The 21,176-nt window shown below is 35.2% G+C and overlaps 2 protein-coding genes across 8 annotated transcripts in view; one reads left to right on the forward strand and one right to left on the reverse strand.

The window, feature by feature from the left end:
- LOC145660520 (serologically defined colon cancer antigen 8 homolog) overlaps positions 1 to 737 on the reverse strand; it is a 540,216-nt gene extending 539,479 nt beyond the window's left edge. The window contains exon 1 of the mRNA XM_081725693.1: positions 349 to 737. Coding sequence (XP_081581819.1) covers positions 349 to 464 — 116 coding nt within the window. The 5' untranslated portion in view covers positions 465 to 737. The remainder of the gene's footprint in view (positions 1 to 348) is intronic.
- The window catches only part of LOC145660518 (uncharacterized), a 443,921-nt gene that overhangs the window by 358,747 nt on the left and 63,998 nt on the right, over positions 1 to 21,176 (forward strand). The gene's annotated exons all lie outside the window — the stretch shown is intronic.

Below are 21,176 nucleotides of genomic sequence, written 5' to 3' on the forward strand. Positions count from 1 at the left end.
TCCCGTGCGGCATTTTTTTTCTTCCGGCAGTTCATTATTATTGCATATGCTTCGTCTCCTGTTTTAGGCAACCCGCTGTACACACACCATTTCTCCCGTGCAACGACTCCTAGTTACGCTCATAACAAACTCTACGCTTTTCCTTCTCCCCATAAGCAATATACCGGCATCATTCATTATTCTCGTCATTTTCTTTCCTAGGCGCGCAAGGAAAGACTCTCCATCTCATTTCCTTCTTGCGTCCTTTTTTGGGAACGGCTGGTCCGACCCTACTTGATATCACTAAGGTCGCTAGGATGAAATGCTTTCTCTCATCCATACACAATTTTTTTTTTTTTGGACACTTACCTCGTACCCTGTCCTCCGCCATTTTCATTCCTCGTTTCACATATCTTAACAAATCCTCTCGTTATGATGATAATAAAACACAAAACCACCACCACACATTCGCGGACGGCACACATTAATTATCATTGCCACTCGCGTCTTCATTTTTTTTTCTCACCACCCGTATACAAGCTCCTTTTGCTCATAACTGGCAAAACCTCACGCAGTTTCTCCCGAATCATTTGTCTTCCAGGTCAACTTACGGTACCTTGGCCAGGAATAAACTACGTCTCACTGATATATATATATATATATTTTGTCCTACTTAATGGCAAAATTCACTCTTCATTTCTATACTTCTTCTACTGTAACGGAATCTTTCGCTATCCACGACCATACTTCCGTCCACACCACATACAATAGTAGTAAACATGATCATAATAATAATAATAAAAAAATAAATAAACATAAGGGTCTCGCCTTTTCACACACCCCGGAATCTCCGTATCTCCCTAAAGATTGATTAGGTGCCTTCTTCATTTCAGTACGCCATTATACGTATTTTTACGTTATCCCTTTTGTTCCTTGTACGTTACTTTTGCAATAGCATTACACTTCTTCCTAATTATCTCTTCTCCCTCTTTTCTTTCTTTCAGTCCTTTTTTTTTAAAAAAAAAAGTTTTCACAATGGTCTTTAACAAGTAATTCAGTGCCTCCTGTCATGTAATTTCTTTTCCGCATCCGGCCTATTTTCACAAACGCACCTGGGCTACCCATCATCTTGCTACCCGTTTCCATGGATGATGCCTACCAGTCGCAGTTTTTTTCTGGATGATGGACCTCTCGACTTCCAGACCACAAGATGCTGTCCATTTTGGCTCAAGGATCAAGCCTTCCAGATAGCAGACTTCCAGGGGATAGCCCTTGACTCTCGACGTGCTGCACCACCACGATCAGGATTTCCCGAGTTCCAGCCTTCCCGGATACACCATTGGGATCACGCTCGATATCTACACGGATCCAGCAGTTTTAGTGATTTTTTTTCTCGTGTGTGTGTTTACTAGTGCCTCCTTCCTCTAGTGTTTTTTTTCTTTCTTTTGTGCACCAGCCCCATGGTTATAAAAGTCAAACGATGAAAAATTTTAAGGGATTCCATGTCACTGGTTCTCATGAACAGTTGACCATTGTACTTTATTAAAAGGGGGATTATTATATTCCCAAAATCATCAAACGATGAAAAGTTTAAAATTATTAAACACTCATATACATCGTGATTTCTCCTTGTGAAAATTCTATTTAAGATCAAGATTAACAATACGATACAACCACGAAAAACAACACGTCCTACGCAAACGGATTTTTCAGTGGCATCAAAACATAAAAACCTTCAAAGTGATAATATCAAGCTTATTCAAGGTGATGGTGTCAAAACATATAAGTTAAAATCTTTCAAGGTGTCTATTTTAAATTAAAAAAACGTATTTTCCAGAATAAACAGTGCCTTGCTAAAACTAAAACACTTTTTGTGATACAGTACTATAAAACCAGGCATTTTAAAAAATTATCATCATTCGACCTACACCTGCTAAGAGTGTGGTATGGTACAATTATTCTGCGTCCAGAGGAACCACCCAGGACTGACAGCGGTGATGGAAGGCCTGTGTTTGTGAGTATAAGCTTTGCGCTGATGAACTTTTGCATGACATAAATGTCGTGAAAGGAGGACTACGCGACATTATAAACACACGAGAGTATCAGGGATTTCTCCTTGATAGACCCCTACCATTGTACTACTTATATTTCACATCATGATTCTGTAAATATTGTTTGTATCTATATCGTTTGCATTTATGGTGACGGTTTTAATAAATACCACAAATATATGACACTTGTCATTTTATTAGAATTGTGACTACTTAACGTGACAATTGATTGTTGCTACATTCAGTAACATAATTAGTATCATATTATCAGTAACATATTAAACATATTAATATAGTTATGATGAAATTTATTTATTCATAAATTTTAAACAAATTTCGTTTCAGGAAATCTACTATATTTGCATACACACTACATACATACACACTAATTGTTTGCTGTGCAAAACCATATATTTTCATTAACAATTAAATATGTGTTACAGTTTCAGCGACTAACTCTTTGGCTTCATCAGACACTATGAAGTACAGGATAACTGTACAATCTTATATACAACAGCTGAAACATATTTCTTCTGACTGGCTTCTGGCAGCAGCAAATCCCCTTCAAGTATACTTATTTGAAAAATCTATAGAAATATATGGTTTTGCTCAGCAATTAGTGTGTGTGTAATTATATACAAAGCAAAGCTTCTACTATATTTGATTTAACTGCAACATTTTTGTCGTTAAACGCTCATGTAATAGCTCTATAACAGTTCGTTGGAACTAGAAAACCTACTGGGTCCACCCATTTACACTTTTTTCTTTCGTATCGAATAGCCTATTTTCTTTGATTCGTGATTTCTTTCAGGATTTTTTCTTCAGAATACAGTTACTACATGTTTTTTCGTCTTATAATTGGAAAACACAGGTGGAACGTAGTGTTAGGCCCTATCTCTCCACCAGGGGCGGATCCAAGGGGGGGGGCGATCGCCTTCCCCCAAGAAGAGTAAAATTTTATTGTATATATAAATAAAACCCTTTCCAAAGTTTGGAGCTCTTAAAAGTAACAGTATGACACCTCCCACCCACAGAAGTCGGTCCTGGATCCGCCCCTGCTCTCCACTGAAATTGAAATATTTTAAAAATCCTAAAATTTCCCAGGCAGAAAAACTGCGAGAATGACCTCGTTTTCTTTAAAGCTCTTTCTTTTCCGAGTGCATGTATCTCTACTCTTAAGCAAATCAATTGACATGGGCAACTAATAAAATAAAAATTACAATAGCTCATCTATTGTAAGATAATGATACGAGATGTGAACATTAATATGATTATCCTTTGTTGAGTTTGATGCATCTCCTACACTCCTTCCCATATAAATTACCGATAATAGGTCTTGCCTGTAGGTTTACGGAGACCGCTTCCACTAGGAATCAAACCCAGCACAACACATATTAACAATTTGGTTATTAAGAACCCTTTGACACTAGGTTAGCTAGAATTAAAATTAGCAACCATTCCTTTGAGAATTAATATGAAATGAAATCAATAAGTCTTAATTTCCAAGGTTATGCCGGCTAGGCTGAAGGAGACGGTAATGAGAAATGAATGAAATGATGGAATGAAGAAAGTAGGAGGAAACGGGAGAACCTCGAGCTAACCCACGCATACGATATTTGTCCACTATAAAGTTTATTTGGCGCGAGGTGGGATCGAACCCAAGACCCCATACACCAGGGGTGAACGCTCTACCACTAAACCACTGAGAATAAACAGCTAGTCTATATATATATATATATATATATATATATATATATATATATATATATATATATATATATATATATATATATATATATATATATATATAATATGAAATGTTAAATCTGTCGCTGTGTTTTCAAGAAAGTAATGTAACTCGAGTATAAATGTAAATTTCCGTTGAACACAAATTAATGTTTCTTTCCACCCATAGATCTGTTCTACCTTTTTTAACGAATCAAAGATCGTTAGCATCGCTGCACGCAAACCAATTGAACTAACTGTAAATGTCATTCCGTTTGACGCCTGATGTAATTACTGTCTTCCTTGACAAACTGTTTTTATCCGTACATGGTATTGAAGTAAGGGTTAGAGCGAGATTCTAAATTACACTTAATCGATTGGTTAAAGCGAATGTAGTAATTTATATTATGACGAATCAAATTCTTATATACTGACCAAATGCAGAGTAATGAGAGCCATGACTTAATTAACTGTATTTTTTTTAATTTGACAAGTTTCTGTAGTCCATGATCAGTGTACCATAACGTTGCTGTTCTTGGCGGAATTGAAAAAAAAAACTCGTGGGCGGCCGCGGGAACCTAACCAAGATCTCCCGACTACGAAAAAACTACTCAACCCTTTGTCGTTGCAGCTTACGAACTGTACGGAGAGAGTGTTTATATTAAATACGTTCGTATATAAAAGTAGTGACTTACTAAAGAGAACGGTTTGGAATGCCTCTATTTGTGAAAGTGCAATAATTTTGATAGTCATAGAGACGACATAAATTCTATGCCCAATGTTTCCTTACGTAATACCTGAAGTAGTCTTTGTTCTTCACGCCAATTTTAGACCGGAGGGCCATAAATTTGTCAAAATGAGTGAGAAGTAAAGGAAGCATATTTCGGCTTACTTTCGGAAGTATAGAACCACAAGTTTTGTCGCATATTATAACAAATAAACGTATTAGTAGAAACATAATCATTAGATTGTTTTTTCTCGGGGAATGTGGTGCTTTTTCTATATTTTTTTTCTATCATTCTATCAATTACTTTGTCATACATTCATATTTATTATACCCATGGAAGTTATTTTTACTAATTTAGCATGACAATCAGCTTAAAATCACCCAAAGATAGAAATATAACTTCCTATAAAGCATACCATGTATTAAGGATCATAGGAATAGAAAATGTGTTAAATTATGTTCTTGTATATGTGTCTAGATCAGTGATACTCAGCCTAATTCCTATCACGACTCCCATTTCATCACATCCTCTTGCCAGCGACCCACTTATAATTTCTGGTTAAGCTTGTGTGGGATTTTTAATATACCTATTGAGGAGATCTCACGAGAATCCATTTCTTGTATATAGTGGATACAGTAACTTCCCTAAAAGCGAGTGGGTTAAAATCAAATTTGGTCAGTTCATTCATATTAACAAATGTCGAATCCGATCTGTCATACTGTTTCAAAAGGAACCCGTTTGAAAATTTTAAAACTTCATAACTCCCTTAATTTTGGGTCCTGTGATAAAAAAAAAGTGATTTCTAATTTTGGTCAAAAAAAACTTGGACATTTGTTAAAGTTATTGAATATTTTAAATGACTTGATAATGTGCGTCACTAGTGAAATCACACCATGCTCAGGCATTCCATTAGCTTTAAATTTTAATTGTATTTCAATATGCAGTTTTTTTTTTTTTTTTTTTTTTTTGCATTTTTGTATTTTCCTGATATTTCTATATGCAGTTCATTAGTTTCATATCGTACTTTTTCATTTAAATTGATTTTTAAACAACTCTGCACCTGTTAAAAATATTTAGTAGACCTATTTTTTGTTGTTGTTAATAACAGTATGTATAAAAATAAAAAATATGCCTATCAGAACAAAATTCAAAATAATATTAAATATTTTCCGGTATTTGATTCTAATTATATATCTCTCTTCCGCTTATCTTCGCGACACCCATGAAACCCTCTCGCGATCCCCATGTTGAAAAACACTGGTCTAGATTATTAACGCTTTCCATTTCTGTACGAGAGATATGGGGCCGATCCTTGTGATACGAATTCATGCAGTTAGAATATTATATTAAGCCGTAGATATTCGTCTCATGTAGATTTGATGCTGAAGAGGTACGCTTAACTGTGAACGTTCTTGGGTACTATTTTGTTAATACATAACAATCTATATTAATCGAATAGAAACGTTTAATTTGATTCATTAATGCGTCACTATTTATCTCAGAGTTTTTTTTTTTAATCCATATCAATGTTCATCACTTTCCTACTCTCTTTTTCATTTTTTAACAGAGAATATTTAGAATTTCGCGTTATACTTTTCTCTTAAAGTTATTGTTGATTAGTTCACCTCAGGATCTTATGATACCATAATCTGTTTGAAGGTGTATTTCCTTGCAATATGGGAACATACCCAGCAGCAGTATTGATTATACTAATTAGTTGAAGTAATGCAGGAAAATATTGAACTATTCTTTTATCTGTGTAACGTAGTTTGAATCACTTTTATTTGGGGATTTTCCAATTTAACCTACATGCAGGGTATAGCCTACGCGTTGACCTATGGACAGCTTTTAAAAAATAAGGATAGTATAAGAATGAACTAAAATGTTGAGCAAATGCTCTGTTGTTGTTATGTTTATAACTGGTAAAAATCGTCATTAATATTAAATATCCGTCTTTGAAAGCTATGAAAAAAAAAAAACTGACCAGTTGATCCAGAGGTTAATGAATTCAAAGAATGAAGTTAGACGACATTTCATAGAAGTAGCCGACTTTGATTTGCAAATATAAATGATATTTGTTAGTTATAGTAGAATGCATTATGCGTAACCGAAAGAATAATAAAACTGTTCGTCCTCGTCCTGAAAGTTGCACTTAAAGTGGGTCTATCGCAAGTCGCGACAGCCCACAGACTTGTATTCAAGGAAGTCCACTAAATTCATTAAGCATACAAATTGATAAATTTATTTAATCAAATGCTCCTAATTTAAGGCTCGCATTAAGTTTCGAACACATTCTATGATTCTTCTATAGAATATACTTCATTTATTGATAATAGTAATTTTACACTCCACTTGTTTGCAGTTACAAATGAAATAATTACCTAAGTCTTTTTAATACTAGCAATAAAATACGTAGATTTTGTTAGATTCTCACAACGTGACAGAGATTAGAGTATTTCTTCGTACAGTATGTAACTTCACCCTAATATGCTGTTTATATTGGGATGAATATGAAATAATATATTAAGAAACATTTATAACCATAATCTGATTTTTAAAGAAAGAAGAAGGGAAAAAGACTCAAACTGTGTAATTTCCAAATAAAGTATTATGTGTAGCACATCTAATAATAAAAATAATCTAGAGACCCATTTTCCTATTCCTCGTCGCTTGCATCTATGCTGCTTGAATTCTAATCTGTCATCACTGAAGATCTAAAGGCGGTCACGTTCCAGCTATTTGTGGGACAAATCTCCAATGCCTTTTTATTATTATTATGCGAAGAAAGAGAAACTGTACGTCATATAGTTAAATGAAAATTACTACTATATTAATAATTATGGGCACGTAGTGCGTACCTAAATGCATACGATAGGTATTTTTATTAGTGTGAACTTCATAGCACTGATTGTTGACTGTTATAGAATTTTGTTTGTGTCGTTTTCTTTTCTAAAATGTCGTCATAAAAACGGAACTTTCTAATGTAAAGAAAGACCAGTCGATATGAACACCGAACATATTTTATGGGAGTCTACAGAGATTCCAATTGAAAATTAAACAGAATGCTTAGACCCAACGCAATATATAACTTACCTCTTCCTCACAGGTTCGATTCCAGATAATGTGCACTTCGTGGAGGACATAATTTGTGTTTTTGAGTTTTCTCAGACTCACTTCCCTTCCTTTCCAATTACCAATATTATATCAGTCATCATAGTTCACTTGTATTTATCAATTGTTTTAATTGCTTATCAATAAGAGGAAAACAAAATCAAAAAGTCAAACGGTCCGAAAAATATACTCGTAATTGAAGGATATTAAAAGGAATGCCATGGATTTAACAATTTTTGAGCTGGGGTATGTGATTCTCTGTACTTAATAAAGTATATGGGTCGTGTCTTGTTATTACAAAGATTTTAAACGCAGCAGTTGAAATTATGATTGGGAATGTAAGCGGACATCTTTGTTTTTATCAAAACTTGTGTCATTGGACTGCCTTTGCTTTCTCCCGATAACTTAAAACCAATATGACACCACCCACAAGAAGGTCCTGATTAGAAAACCCAAGATAAAATAGAGAGAAAGTATATTAAGGTTACTTCAGTAATTTGTGTTAATGTAAAATCACCATTAAGTCAAACAGCGTTGTAACATGCAACCACGTATCCTTAGGTGGGAACTTACAATTCGTGTTGGCTCCTGTTGGAAGTGAGACTTCATTACACACGAGTCTGTTTGAGGACATGGATTTCCCACGCTGACAAGTAAGGGTAGATCAATAGCACGCGTAATATATGTCTGAAGTCGTCGGGAACCGCAGCGTAACAAGCTAACGACCATTTATCCTGTTAGTACAAAATCATGGTGCTGCATGTTTCTATTTAAGGAGATTAAAATCTGGCTTAAGCAGTAGCATAAAATTAATGTGGAATACCTATACAGTTTAAAACTGTATTTTTAATGGAATCATTTATCCAAACATTATCAACGTTAATCAATAGCAATAGAATTCTTCCGAGTGATTTGAACTAGTTATGAAGATCTACGTAGAACAATGTGTTCTTGCTTCTATCCGTTATTATTGGAAGATTTTTTTTTTCTCTGAAAATGAATACACGTGAGCTCTAATGTACAATCATTTGGGATTCGCGACTTCACGTAGAATTCCATCATTAAATAAGATTTTCTTAGAATTCACTGCTGATTAAAAACTGAATTTCAAGCTGTAAAAATTGAGCTGTGAATCATGTGTGTGTTCAAAAAATGAACATCTAATCACCTGTCATTTCTGTCATTTCAAATCAAAATTAAACGATGCTGTCAATTTACTATATAGTAAAGTATTTTTCAGCCTCTTTTTCTAGCTTAATTAATTTAGTGTAGCATTAAAGGAAACCACATACAACACATTTTATTTCTATTATGTACCATCTATTGAGTCTCCGTCAGAATGCGAAATCATCATGATACACAGCAATGTATTAAAAAAAAAAAAATAGAACTTGCACTGAAATGCTGCAGCATATAGCATTCGCTTGCTTGAACACCCAAAATTATTGAACTATATGGAATTAGGAATATCACTAACCACTAGTTCACCTGTTACTTATTAGGGCTAGTCGTAAAGTATTAATTATCATATCGAAAAAATCAAGCTACGACCATGAAATTTGGCGATGGTCGTAGCCATATATTCACATATTCACTCTGCATATTCACTTTTCAATGCGACACAATTTTCCCAACGATGAATGACTAGGCGGAAACCTTAATTGTAGAAGTCCCCATTTTGGCTAAAACGTTCTGTCTCGAAAATCACCTCGTCGTCATTCCGGAAATACCTTCCACACAATGGTTTCTTCATCTGTGGAAAAAGTCACTGGCTGGGTGCCATGTCTGAAGAATACGGGAAGTGAGGCAAAATTTAATAGCCCAAAGAAGCAGCATGTGTGACTACCCTTTGCAGAACTAACTGAGGCGTTGCCGTGGAGCAAAAATATCCCCTTGGGCAATTTCCCCCAATGCTTCGTCTTGAGATTCTTCGTCAGGAGATTTCAGTAATATGCTTCTGTGATGGTTTTCCCCTTTAAGAGCATAACCTATTACCACCACACAATGGCAGTCTCAAAAGACACTCAACTTCACCTTGCCTGACGATGGTTGAGTCTTCGCCTTTTCCAACGGTGGTGAATCCACTTGTTTCAACTACTTGCTTTGTTCTTTTGTCTCGGAGTCATAGCGATACACCCGGCACTCGTCCATGGTGATTAGGTGTTTGAAGAAGTCACCGGGAATGGTCTGACACAGCTGCAACATTTCCGCTGCTGCCTGGTTCGGCTGGCTTTTGAATATGAGCGATCGCTGAACCCAACGGGCGGCGACCCTTGTGATGTGTAAAATGTTTTCCAAGGTCTTGAAAACTGATCCATGATTGATTTTCCCTTTATCCACTATCGCGTCGATTATGATACACCGGTCTGCGAGCACCAGAACCGCCACTTCTGTGATTTCTGATTCTTTAGAGAGATTGTCTGCCACTTCCTTTTTCGTCATATTGACTTGTCTAACCACACTAAGCGTCTGCACCACCTAACCACTGTCATATGATAGCCCATTTTTGCCATACACTTCCACCAACTCAGCATGGATTGTTGCAGCGTTCTTTCCCTTCAAACACAGAAAACGAATTACCGCAGGATACTGCACTTTATCAGTGAACTGCGCCGTTTTGTTTTGGCTTCTCTAGCGGCGTGCGACGGTACTGTGACGCGGGGATTTCAATGTGTACCAGAACTACATACATGTACCAGCAGAGAAACAAAAAATAGTTAAATAACTTTGTTTTTTCGAGGTGATAATTCAGACTTAGACTACTACTCGTACATAAGAATTTTTATAATTATTTTGCAGACTTCTGACAGTAGTGCCACTTTATTCACTTCCAGTAACTTATTAATGAGGGATTATTCTGAAAATATGAAATAGAAACATTCCTCCCTTCCCCCAGGATCTCGCACGCTTATCCCCGGTAGGAGCTACTAAGTCTCACATGACAGCATCCCGCAGGTAAGCCCCATGTTGTGTAGCTTCGGTGCTGAAAAGAGACGTTAGACTCCAATTAATCAATTATGTATAGTAAGTGAATCACGATTTGTAGCTAAACAAGTGACGTGCGTGCTAATTTCGATCTTTGTGGGGTTACAGATTTTTATGATATTTACTTGCATCGTTAAATATCATAATTAGACAGATGCTTGATTCCAGGGATACCTAAAAGTCTCAAGAAAAAAATTTAAAAAAAGGACAATAGGAGTTTATGAGATGAGCACACATCACCCAAGTAAAATTCATTTCACTGGCGGTACTGCTTCTTGGGTTGCAGCACTTTGGAGTTTGAGAGTCATTCTTGTTCTCAACCAGTCGCCCCAACCCCAGAGATTGTAAGAAGAAATTGGGACATTTGGGTAACACGTTTCCACATAGCTTGTCTGGATGCACAATCAAATTAAATGAAAGCTGAAATGATGTATGATCTACATTTTGTTTTATTGTGGTATAATTAGTAGTAATTATAACATTTTAGTGCTTCTGATTTAATTAAATAAATACGACTTCAACAAAGACACTGTTAAAGGAGAGAAATATACTAAGAAAGAAGTCTTTGTACTCTGAAGAACAACAAAGTATTGCATGAATCAGAGAACGCAAAAGGGATCTATCTCCCTGCGTAATCCATTAGCAATATGCTGAAGTTTACTGCAAGAAAGCTGTGTTGTCTTCTTTAGGAGTAAAGAAACCTCTTAAGAAGTAAATAGATTGAAATGTCTAAACTTAAAGAGCGATGTCTCTTGAGCAATTCGTATCAAAGCTAAATACTGAAAGGGATTCTTTGTGACTTCCTGAACGTTATTTCTTTATGGTCACATGCATCATGTTAGGAAACTTGATTTCGTCAAAGATCATTTACCTTTAGGCAATTAGCCAAATAACTAGAAGGTGGAGAACATCTGTGCAACATACCGTATAGCGTGTTGCGTCATTTAAGAGCTTACAGATTATGCAAAAGTTTAAGAAAACATTCGAAAGATTCTCATTTTTTTTTTTTTAAGAAAAAAAATCTAAGGTATTTCGTTGTAAAATTTCTGATTGGAAAATCTTTTCTCTCTTCTTTCTTTTGTAAAATCTTTTCTCTCTTCTTTGTTTCTTTTGCACTTCTCTAATTTTTGTTTTTCTAATTGTTTGGCTCTTGAGTTTAAAAATATCATATAGGGTTCTCTGTCGTCTAAAGCACTAATTTATTTACGTATGGGTAGATACATGTCAATATAATTAAATCTGAAAATAAACTAAACCTTAATATTCTAATACTGATTATTTCATTTTCTGGAAACAATTTGCCTCCCCCTTTCAATGCCTTTACTCCCGACAGTGATAAATGACATGGACATCGTCAATGTTCTAATGAATTCTTAATAATCCAGTCCTTCGACAAAACAACCTGACCTTAATAATGGAAGAAAGTAATCCATCATAAATGCGTCTGAGTTGTGAATTTTAGCAACCATAGTGTGATTATATACGTAGTATGCCATGTTGTATGCGGTAGTTTCTTCTTTATGAATAGAGAAGAAAACTGCATACGATGTACAGTGGAATCTGTCTTTATTCCGTTGTGTACAGGTTTCCGCAGAATACTCATTAAATTACACTTTAAAGCTTATGGAACCGAAATATGGCCACGTTAAAGATAAATGTCTGCGTCACTTATTTGAGTGCAGGACATAATTATCGAGCTGCGATATCCAGCGAGTGAGGGGGAAATCTTATCCAAAATAGCCTCATTTCCTCCCACTTGATCACTCCAGCACCATGTCCTTAAACTTTAACAAGTGGTTGTTTAATAGAATATTTAATTTACCATGTATTTTTTAAAATTTATATTTCCGATTATTCGAATTATTTTAATTGGTGAATAGTCTTGGAACATCATTAAGAATTATTTTATTCATTTAACATTTGTAAAAAGTTAAGCTCGAAATATGAAATACTGCATACAACAGTAAACTTACTGACGTGAAGCCCCAAAAAACCTGCCACCCGTCAGTTTTAAGTTGGTGATGGGTCACACCACCATTGTTAATTTGTTTACTGAAATTGACTACTTTTATTTGAATAGCTCCATAGTTTTCCTCACAACATTGCGTAAACGCCACACTGCCAGCACATTTTTTTTTTTTCAGGGGTTACCGGTACCTATCCAAGTACTTGCAAGACCTTGCTGTGCTTGATTTCGATTATCTCACGAGGAGACCAGCATAATCACTGTGTTGACAGCTACACAATAACGGGGTGTCTATCGGTCACGAAAGTCATGAAAAAGTCACGAAATCAGAAAATGGTCATGAAAGTCAAGAAAAAGTCACGAAATTTAGCTTTTGGGTCACGAATTGTGTATCTGTACAAATATAAGTACAAACTGGAAAATTTTGTTCTATAAAACGTAAAAATTCACCATCAAAAATGTCCATGGTTGACTTTAGACACTACCAAATCATAAGCAAAGCATGCTACTATGGCATGCATGAAAATTCTGCCTAATTCGCACCCAAATTTGCACTTGAAAATGTTACGAAATTTTATGGTTTAGTAAAGAAAAGGTCACGAAAAAGTCACGAAATTTCATTTTGGAATTTTAGTAGACACCCTGAATAAGATACATTTTTTAAAAAGCAAGTCTACTCTGTGCACATTGTACAATAACATAAGAAAAACGCTAAGCAAAGGAAAGCTAGTACAGATTTTTTATTGATACTATACAAAGGGAAAAAATATTTATTCAAACAATATTTATTTCTTTATCACACATAAATGCGCTTTTGTTTATTTGTCTGAATATATAATTAACCGAGTTAATGACATTCTGTATGTCGTTTTCTACAACATATTTCACTAAACTGTCAGAGAGTGTGATAATATGCAAATAATGAATCGACTTTAAAAGAATGAAGTTCATTTCTTAACTAGGTCAAAATACACACTGCATGAGTGATGGACAGCGTGGTGATAAGCCAAGAACTGATAATTGCTTAGCAAATGTTTGTTGTAATGGTTTTGCATGGTAGTTTCACCAATTTACACTTCATTTTACAGCTTGATAGTGCAGTTATTTTGTTTAAAATGGTATAATCATTCAAGTAGACTAATGAAGATTCATGGTTAGTAGTCATTTGATTAATATTCTTAAAACATTTAAATGTGGTTAGACAGTTGAGTACTTAATTAGTTCAAATGATAGCATCTAGCAATCCAATGATACCAATGTATTTTTGGTTCTAATTTTTGAGTATTTTTGTATGGGTGCATGATCAAAATAAAGATTCATCACTGAGAACTCGTAAAAGCTATATAAAGTGTAATCATTTTTATTTATTGATTTTACGTTCTACGTTCTGCCCTTTAGGCTAATAGAGACAATAAGAATTGCAAAATCGTAGGAATAGAACAATATGTAACACCTATGGAATTCGAGCTGGTGATACAAGTATTGTGATGTCTAGCATAATGACCAGACCGTTCGACCATGTTGGACATTTCGTTGTAAAAGTTTTCATTTCAAACCGTAGGCAGTATACCAGAAAAAAAAAAGAAAAAAAAAAGCTTCCAACATACTAAGAATATATGATCTTAAATATTTGTTGATACTGTCAGAATGGTTACGTGAATTCATTTCTTAAAACTTCTTCTTCTTTTTTTTTTTTGGGGGGGGGAGGAATTTGTATTGTAAAATAAATACGACACAAATTCTTTTGTAGAGAAAATACACGTGCCTTTATTTTCTTTAATCCTGTTCTCCCTAAGAATATTGTGGTAGAGCCTCTGAAAGAGAAGCGAATAAATGCAGTTGATATATATATATATATATATATATATATATATATATATATATATATATATATATATATATATATATATATATATATATTTGGGGGTGCCAACTCGAAGCGTTTGGATGTTCGCTGTTTATGGGCATTTTCAAAATATTTTACAGAGCCAAGAATAGCTTTATTTTGCAACAGGATTTTATAAATCTTGTAAAATACAAAATAGAGTAATTCAAGAGCACGGAATTTCCGTCTACAGACTTAAAATTTTAAATTATATACAGTACATTTTTGAATATTTTATTATATCAGGTTTATAATATAGTGAAAAACCACTTTTTAAAAAATGTGGAGGAAGAGAATTTCTATTTTTGTAAGTGTATCTTTACTTGTCCAAGTGTTCTACCCAAAAGTACACCATGTGACCAAAAGTATCTGGACACCCCCAAAACATACGTTTTTCATATTAGGCGCATTTTGCTGCCACCTACTGCCAGGTACTCATTATCAGCGATCTCAGTAGTCATTAGATATCGTGAGAAAGCAGAATGGGGCGCTCCGCGGAACTCTCGGACTTCGAACGTGGTCAAGTGATTGGGTGTCACTTGTGTCAGAAATCTGTACGCGAGATTTCCACACTCCTAAACATCCCTAGGTCCACTGTGTCTGATGTGATAGTGAAGTGGAAACGTGAAGGGACGCGTACAGCACAAAAGCGTACAGGCGGGCCTCGTCTGTTGACTGACAAAGAGACTGCCGACAGTTGAAGAGGGTCGTAAAGTGTAATAGGCAGACATCTATCCAGACAATCACACAGGAATTCCAAACTGCATCAGGATCCACTCCAAGTACTATGACAGTTAGGCGTGAGGTGAGAAACTTTGATTTCATGGTCGAGCGGCTGCTCATAAGCCACACATCACGCAGGTAAATGCCAAACGACGCCTCGCTTGGTGTAAGGAGCGTAAATATTGAACGATTGAACAGTGGAAAAACGTCGTGTGGAATGACGAATCACGGTACACAATGTGGCGATCCGATGGCAGGGTGTGGGTGTGGCGAATGCCCGGTGAACGTCATCTGTCAGCGTGTGTAGTGCCAATAGTAAAATTCGGAGGTGGGGGTTTTATGGTGTGGTCGTGTTTTTCTTGGAGGGGGCTTACACCCCTTGTTGTTTTACGTGGCACTCTCACAGCGCAGGCCTACATTGATATATTAAGCACCTTCTTGCTTCCCACTATTGAAGAGCAATTCGGGGATGGCAGTTGCATCTTTCAACACGATCGAGCACTTGTTCATACTGCACGGCCTGTGGCGGAGTGGTTACGCGACCATAACATCCCTGCAATGGGCTGGCCTGCACAAATCCTATAAAACACTGTTGGGATGTTTTGGAACGCTGACTTCGTGCCAGGCCTCACCGACCTAGATCGATACCTCTCCTCAGTTCAGCACTCCGTGAAGAATGGGCTGACATTCCCCAAGAACCTCCCAGCACCTGATTGAAAGTATGCCTGCGAGAGTGGAAGCTGTCATCAAGGCTAAGGGTGGGCCAACACCATATTGAATTCCAGCAGTACCAATGGAGAGCGCCACGAACTTGTAAGTCATTTTCAGCCAGGTGTCCGGATATTTTTGTCACATAGTGTAGGTTCTACCGTATTTATCTTAACGCGATAGTCGAAGCGATGAAACCAATGACCAGGGATAGAAGAACAGTTGCTTTCCCCGTATTTGAAAGGAAAGATGGAAATTAGAATTTCGGGAGATGGAATGAAGGGATAAATTAAGAATTAGGGGGTTAGAGATACTACGAATAAAAAACCTGAATAAATATGGCTTCTTATAAGGCACTTATACACGTCAATAACGTTCTTCCAATAAGGGTACCCTGATTTCTTATGTACAGGGTGGCCCAAAAGTAGGTATACAGTCCTATACTGATCGGTCATGACATTTTATATCATTTACTTATTGTTATCGATACAGGTATTGATTTAGTTTCTCCCTTAGTCGTTCGTAATTTATTTTCACTTGTACCTTAAGCTCGCAACAAATGAAGGCAAATAAATTAAATATAGTAATAAATTAAAATGTCATACTTGATTGATGCTGGTCTGTATATCTTCTTTTGGGCCACCCTGTATAAAGAAAGATACCTTATATTGTCTTTCAGTAGTATCTTTCTCGAGAGGTCTATAGATTGAAAGTTTTCTAATATGAAATCTTTAAGTTTTACTTTCCACGGTTATGCTGGCTAGGCTAAAGGAGGCAATTGATGATCAGAAATGAATGAAAATGGTGGAATAAAGAAAATGAGAGGGAAAGGGAGAACCCCGAGAAAACCCACGCACACGGTATTTGTCCACTACAAAACTCACTTGGCGCGAGCTGGGATCGAACCAAGGACTCCATGCGCCAGAAGTGAATGCTCTGCCACTGAGCCACCGTGGCTCTTAGGAAAGTTTTGTGGAGTATCTTTTCAATGATAATCAATTGAGTTCAGAAAGGTTTATTATTTTTGTGAAGTTGTAAGTTCTTTCTTCCTTTTTTAAAACTATAGTATTTACTTTTAAATGTGAAAAGTTTATTTTTCTTCCTTTTTAAAATAGTTTTAAATGTGAAAATTGATCAACTAATATCTTTAAATAGAAGTCTTAGCTTTTTCTACACCGAGATCAGGGATGTATGATTCCGAAGAGATTTCATTTCATCTTTACACATTTTAAACCGGATAAAACAGACCTGCAGAACGCAAGACCTTAGGAGATGAGAGCAGTAGCAAGTTTAAAAGAGACGTACGGTATATTTTGAGCTATTGCTTGGTATAAAGGGATAGGAAAAAAAATAGGTCATTCCTGCCTCCCTTTCTTTCACATCTGAGCTGAAATATCATAGCAAATAGGACAATAAATAAGAATTGAAGAAAATAAATGTGCAGTATTTATTGTGCCAAATTTCAACAGTGAACTTTTTATTTTCTAATTTCTTACCTTTGTTGCTAAAGTTTTATTATTATTATTATTATTATTATTATTATTATTATTATTATTATTATTATTATTATTATTATTATTATTATTACAGCGAAACCTGTCTATGTTGGCCACCATTGGTTCCATCGAAAAATGGCCAACTTAGACAGGTGGCCAACTTACAGAAAATAAGTGTGATTTGTGTATTTTCATAATAGAATTTCTAGTATTACTTGATTGTAAAATTTTAATAAGCAGCATTTTTTTTCTTATTCACGTCTTCCTTCACCACCCCTTTAACAGGGTAGTCTTCTGGCCATTGACCCCCAAGAGCAAATCGCGGGAATCCTTCGTTCTTTTCTCCAGTCACAAATACAGAACATCTGCCTCTCATATGGGAATTCGAAAGAGTTAAAAAAAATAACAAAACAGTATTTTGCGTGGCCAAGATACGCAGGTAAATTTATCATTATCATCATAGGATAAATATTGCTTCAGTGTGGCCAACTTCCAAGATAGACAGGTGGCCAAATTATAGAGTAGTAAGTAACGAATGTCTTATGGGAAAATGCAGGTTCAAGACGAACTAGGCCAAGATAAGAAGGTGGCCAAGTTGACGGGTTTCACTGTATTATTATTATTATTATTATTATTATTATTATTATTATTATTATTATTATTATTAATCAATCAATCAATTCAGGGGAACATATAAAGTGCTCATCTCTGGTGCTGTCAGTCAGGGTTGTAACTTCATTCCAGACTATCCGACTTTGTTATGGACGACAGAGCGTTCATTAGTTAAATCAGGTGTTTTTCCAATTTTATCAAAAACCCATTCATTGCTTCATCTTTGTTTACTCTTGTATTTACTATATGTTTAGCCCACTTGCGTAAATCGCATTTGAGTGTAACATTTATTTTACATTAAATTTCGAATTGAAATGGTAAGGAAACGGAAAACCCGAGTTAAAATAACCGATCAGGAATTAGATCATTTATGGAATTTCTGATTACTATGCAAACATGCCAAATCTCCCATTCTACTATGTGTTCTCAAAGAAAGAAGACATTTTGTGTGAAGAAAACAGTAAAATTTCTTTGCCCATTGTCTTATTAGCTTCTGTATTCTATATTGAAGTGTTTGCATAAAAGAAATATTTAGATAAGGTAGAAGTGAGGGGTAATTCGTTTTACTGAAATACCTAATAAATTTAAATAAAAATAAAAATAATAGTATAAAAATTATGGAGTTTCTTTTCATTTTTTAAAATTATTATTTCGTTTCGTGTTGATTCGTATTCTTTTTCCCAGAGTACAATAGACAAAACTAGGGAGCTTTCGCTTTTCCATTCTCTTTCAGTGTCTCTTTCATGCTATATTTAGTAGGTTCTATAGTGAGGTAAAAGAAGAATCGCTTACACTGGTATTTTATTTACGGAAAATGAGGGAGGGAAAAAAAGAAGAAAAAAGTCGTAACTCGATACATTTTCCGCAAAGAGCAATGCTGTCGGTTCATTTCGCACAGCTGTTGAGAACTTCTTCGTGTTGAATGGTAGAAGGAGTGTGTGTGTGGGAGTGGTTCGAGCAGAGAGTATGGATCGATCGCAGTCGAGGTTGTTGTCTGGCTCCTGCATCGTTTGTCCCGATTTTCTCTCGAGCAGTATTACTCAGCCCTCAGGCGCTGAGACGCCGTCAATTGATACAGTGGACTGTATAGGTAAAAGCAAGAGAGAAAAAATCACACGTAAATTTCTCCTGTACCTCATCTTTCACACGCTAGGTCAAGGCCGTGTACGACACTTGTAAGGTTTCACGATCAACATAACGTGGTAGCATGAATAGTCACTTTTCTTTAGTGTAACACTTCGTCTACGAGACAAGAACTCGTATCAAATCTCAGCAGTTAGTTTGTTTATATGTGAGAAGTATGTTTACGATGTAACGTTCTTGTTTATTTCCTAAGGAAATTTTCTGAAGATACTGTTTCTGTATCTTTAACTTGAAATAAATTTACGATAGTGTATTTTTGGTTTTCAATACGTTCAGTTTTCAGGCAGAAATGTATACATGTGTGTTTCATTTTCAAATATACATTTTTCTGTTCCATATGTGCATAAAATAAGGTCAATGTGTTTGTATGTCTTGGAAGATACTGACTCTGTAATGAAATAATATGTTACAATAGTTTCATATGAGTTACAACTCGCAATATTGGACAATATTCCTTTAATATTAAATTGTTTTGTTTTGTAGTTTTATTAATGGCATTACTTTCACAACATATATTTACTTGATGTAATAGAAAGTAGTTCTGAAATCGTGTTGGAACTAACTGCCTGTTGTGAAACGAATGCGTTGCACAGTGACTAACATAAGTGCATAAATTTCAGAAAGTCGTAGATTGAATCTCAGCCATCCACAACCATTTTTTTTTTTTTTTTTTTACACAGAGGCAGTAAGGAGATGGTACCTTAATGACAGACACTGTTGCAGTCTCTCTATTTCTTGTTTCATATATTTCCAGTATTATATAAGTTTATTTTGTTTTAACATATCGTTAGTGTGTGTTCTGTACAAGTTACAGATTGTATTCATTTACGAAGTACTTAATGACGTCAGTTATGAACTTAGAATATTTTGCTGTATACGTCCGCTAATACCAGTGAATATACATACATAAACTACGTCGGGTTTAAAGAGTTTGGAGGTCTGAGCTACGTAATTTTTTAATTAGAAGACTCCGCACATCAGTCAGAGTTACAATTAAAAGAATGAATTGGTTGAAAGCTCGAATGCAACGCTCGGATTATTTAGTTCCATATTAAGTATTGTACGGTATTATTATTGAAAATGATTCTGTCTTTAATACGGAGAAACTTTACTACTAGAGGGGTGGCTGACATGAGTATCTTTAATGAACATGATCCTGACTTGTGTCTTTTCCGTATGAGGCATAATCGAGAGAATAATAAACAAAACTTAACAAATAAAATACAAAGTGAATAAATGTTAACATGGGAAAAATATAATTGAGGATATCGTAGTGATATAAAATAAACCTCGTACTTAAGATATTAATTAGATAACCATTCTAGCTATTCGAGAATTCCAGTTTTGCGTGCGAGCGGTTCCGATTTGATTCCAGTAGAAATCCATATGCATTTTTTTTAGTTTTATGTTTAACTTAGATTCTCCGTATTGCATAGATTTGGGCTTGAGAAAGGAAACTAAACTCCTGTAACAACAACTTTAATTATATTTTATACTTGAAAGTAAGATTTGTATACGATATTAAACAATTGGTTAAAACAGCTAATTGAATCACATTTGATTTTACTATGACTGTTTACTGCGTAGAAACTTCCAGATTTCCAACAGTGGGGATTCAGTTTTAGTATTTCACTGTAATACTGAGGCCGCGACCTATGTAAGACTTAATGCATTAAAAAAAAAATTAAAAAAAAAAAATCATAATATAGAAATTTTAAAGAAAATACCTTAAAATACCGCCAAATCAATTATCTCAAGTCATAGGCGAAGTATGAATTTCTTATTATTAAATATAAATAAGGTGACATTTATTAGGCATTTGTCTTAATAGTGTACTCAATTTCGTCTAGGGAATACATGTTCAATAGTAGAGTTGTCACCTCTCGAGGGAGGATCTTGGGTACAATCCCAGGTCATAAGAGTTCGTGGTGGAAAACATCATATCCTTGGATTTCCTGTTGAGTTTTCGAGTTTCTCTAAATTGTTATTCCATTAACTCTTCCATGGTCTTCTATTTACATTTAATAGCTGTGATATGTGCTAAAGATTTAATTTTTAATTTTG

The sequence above is a fragment of the Thermobia domestica genome, chromosome 9 (assembly GCF_964235325.1).
Source record: "Thermobia domestica chromosome 9, izTheDome1.hap1.1, whole genome shotgun sequence".
Classification (NCBI taxonomy): Eukaryota; Metazoa; Arthropoda; class Insecta; order Zygentoma; family Lepismatidae; genus Thermobia; species Thermobia domestica.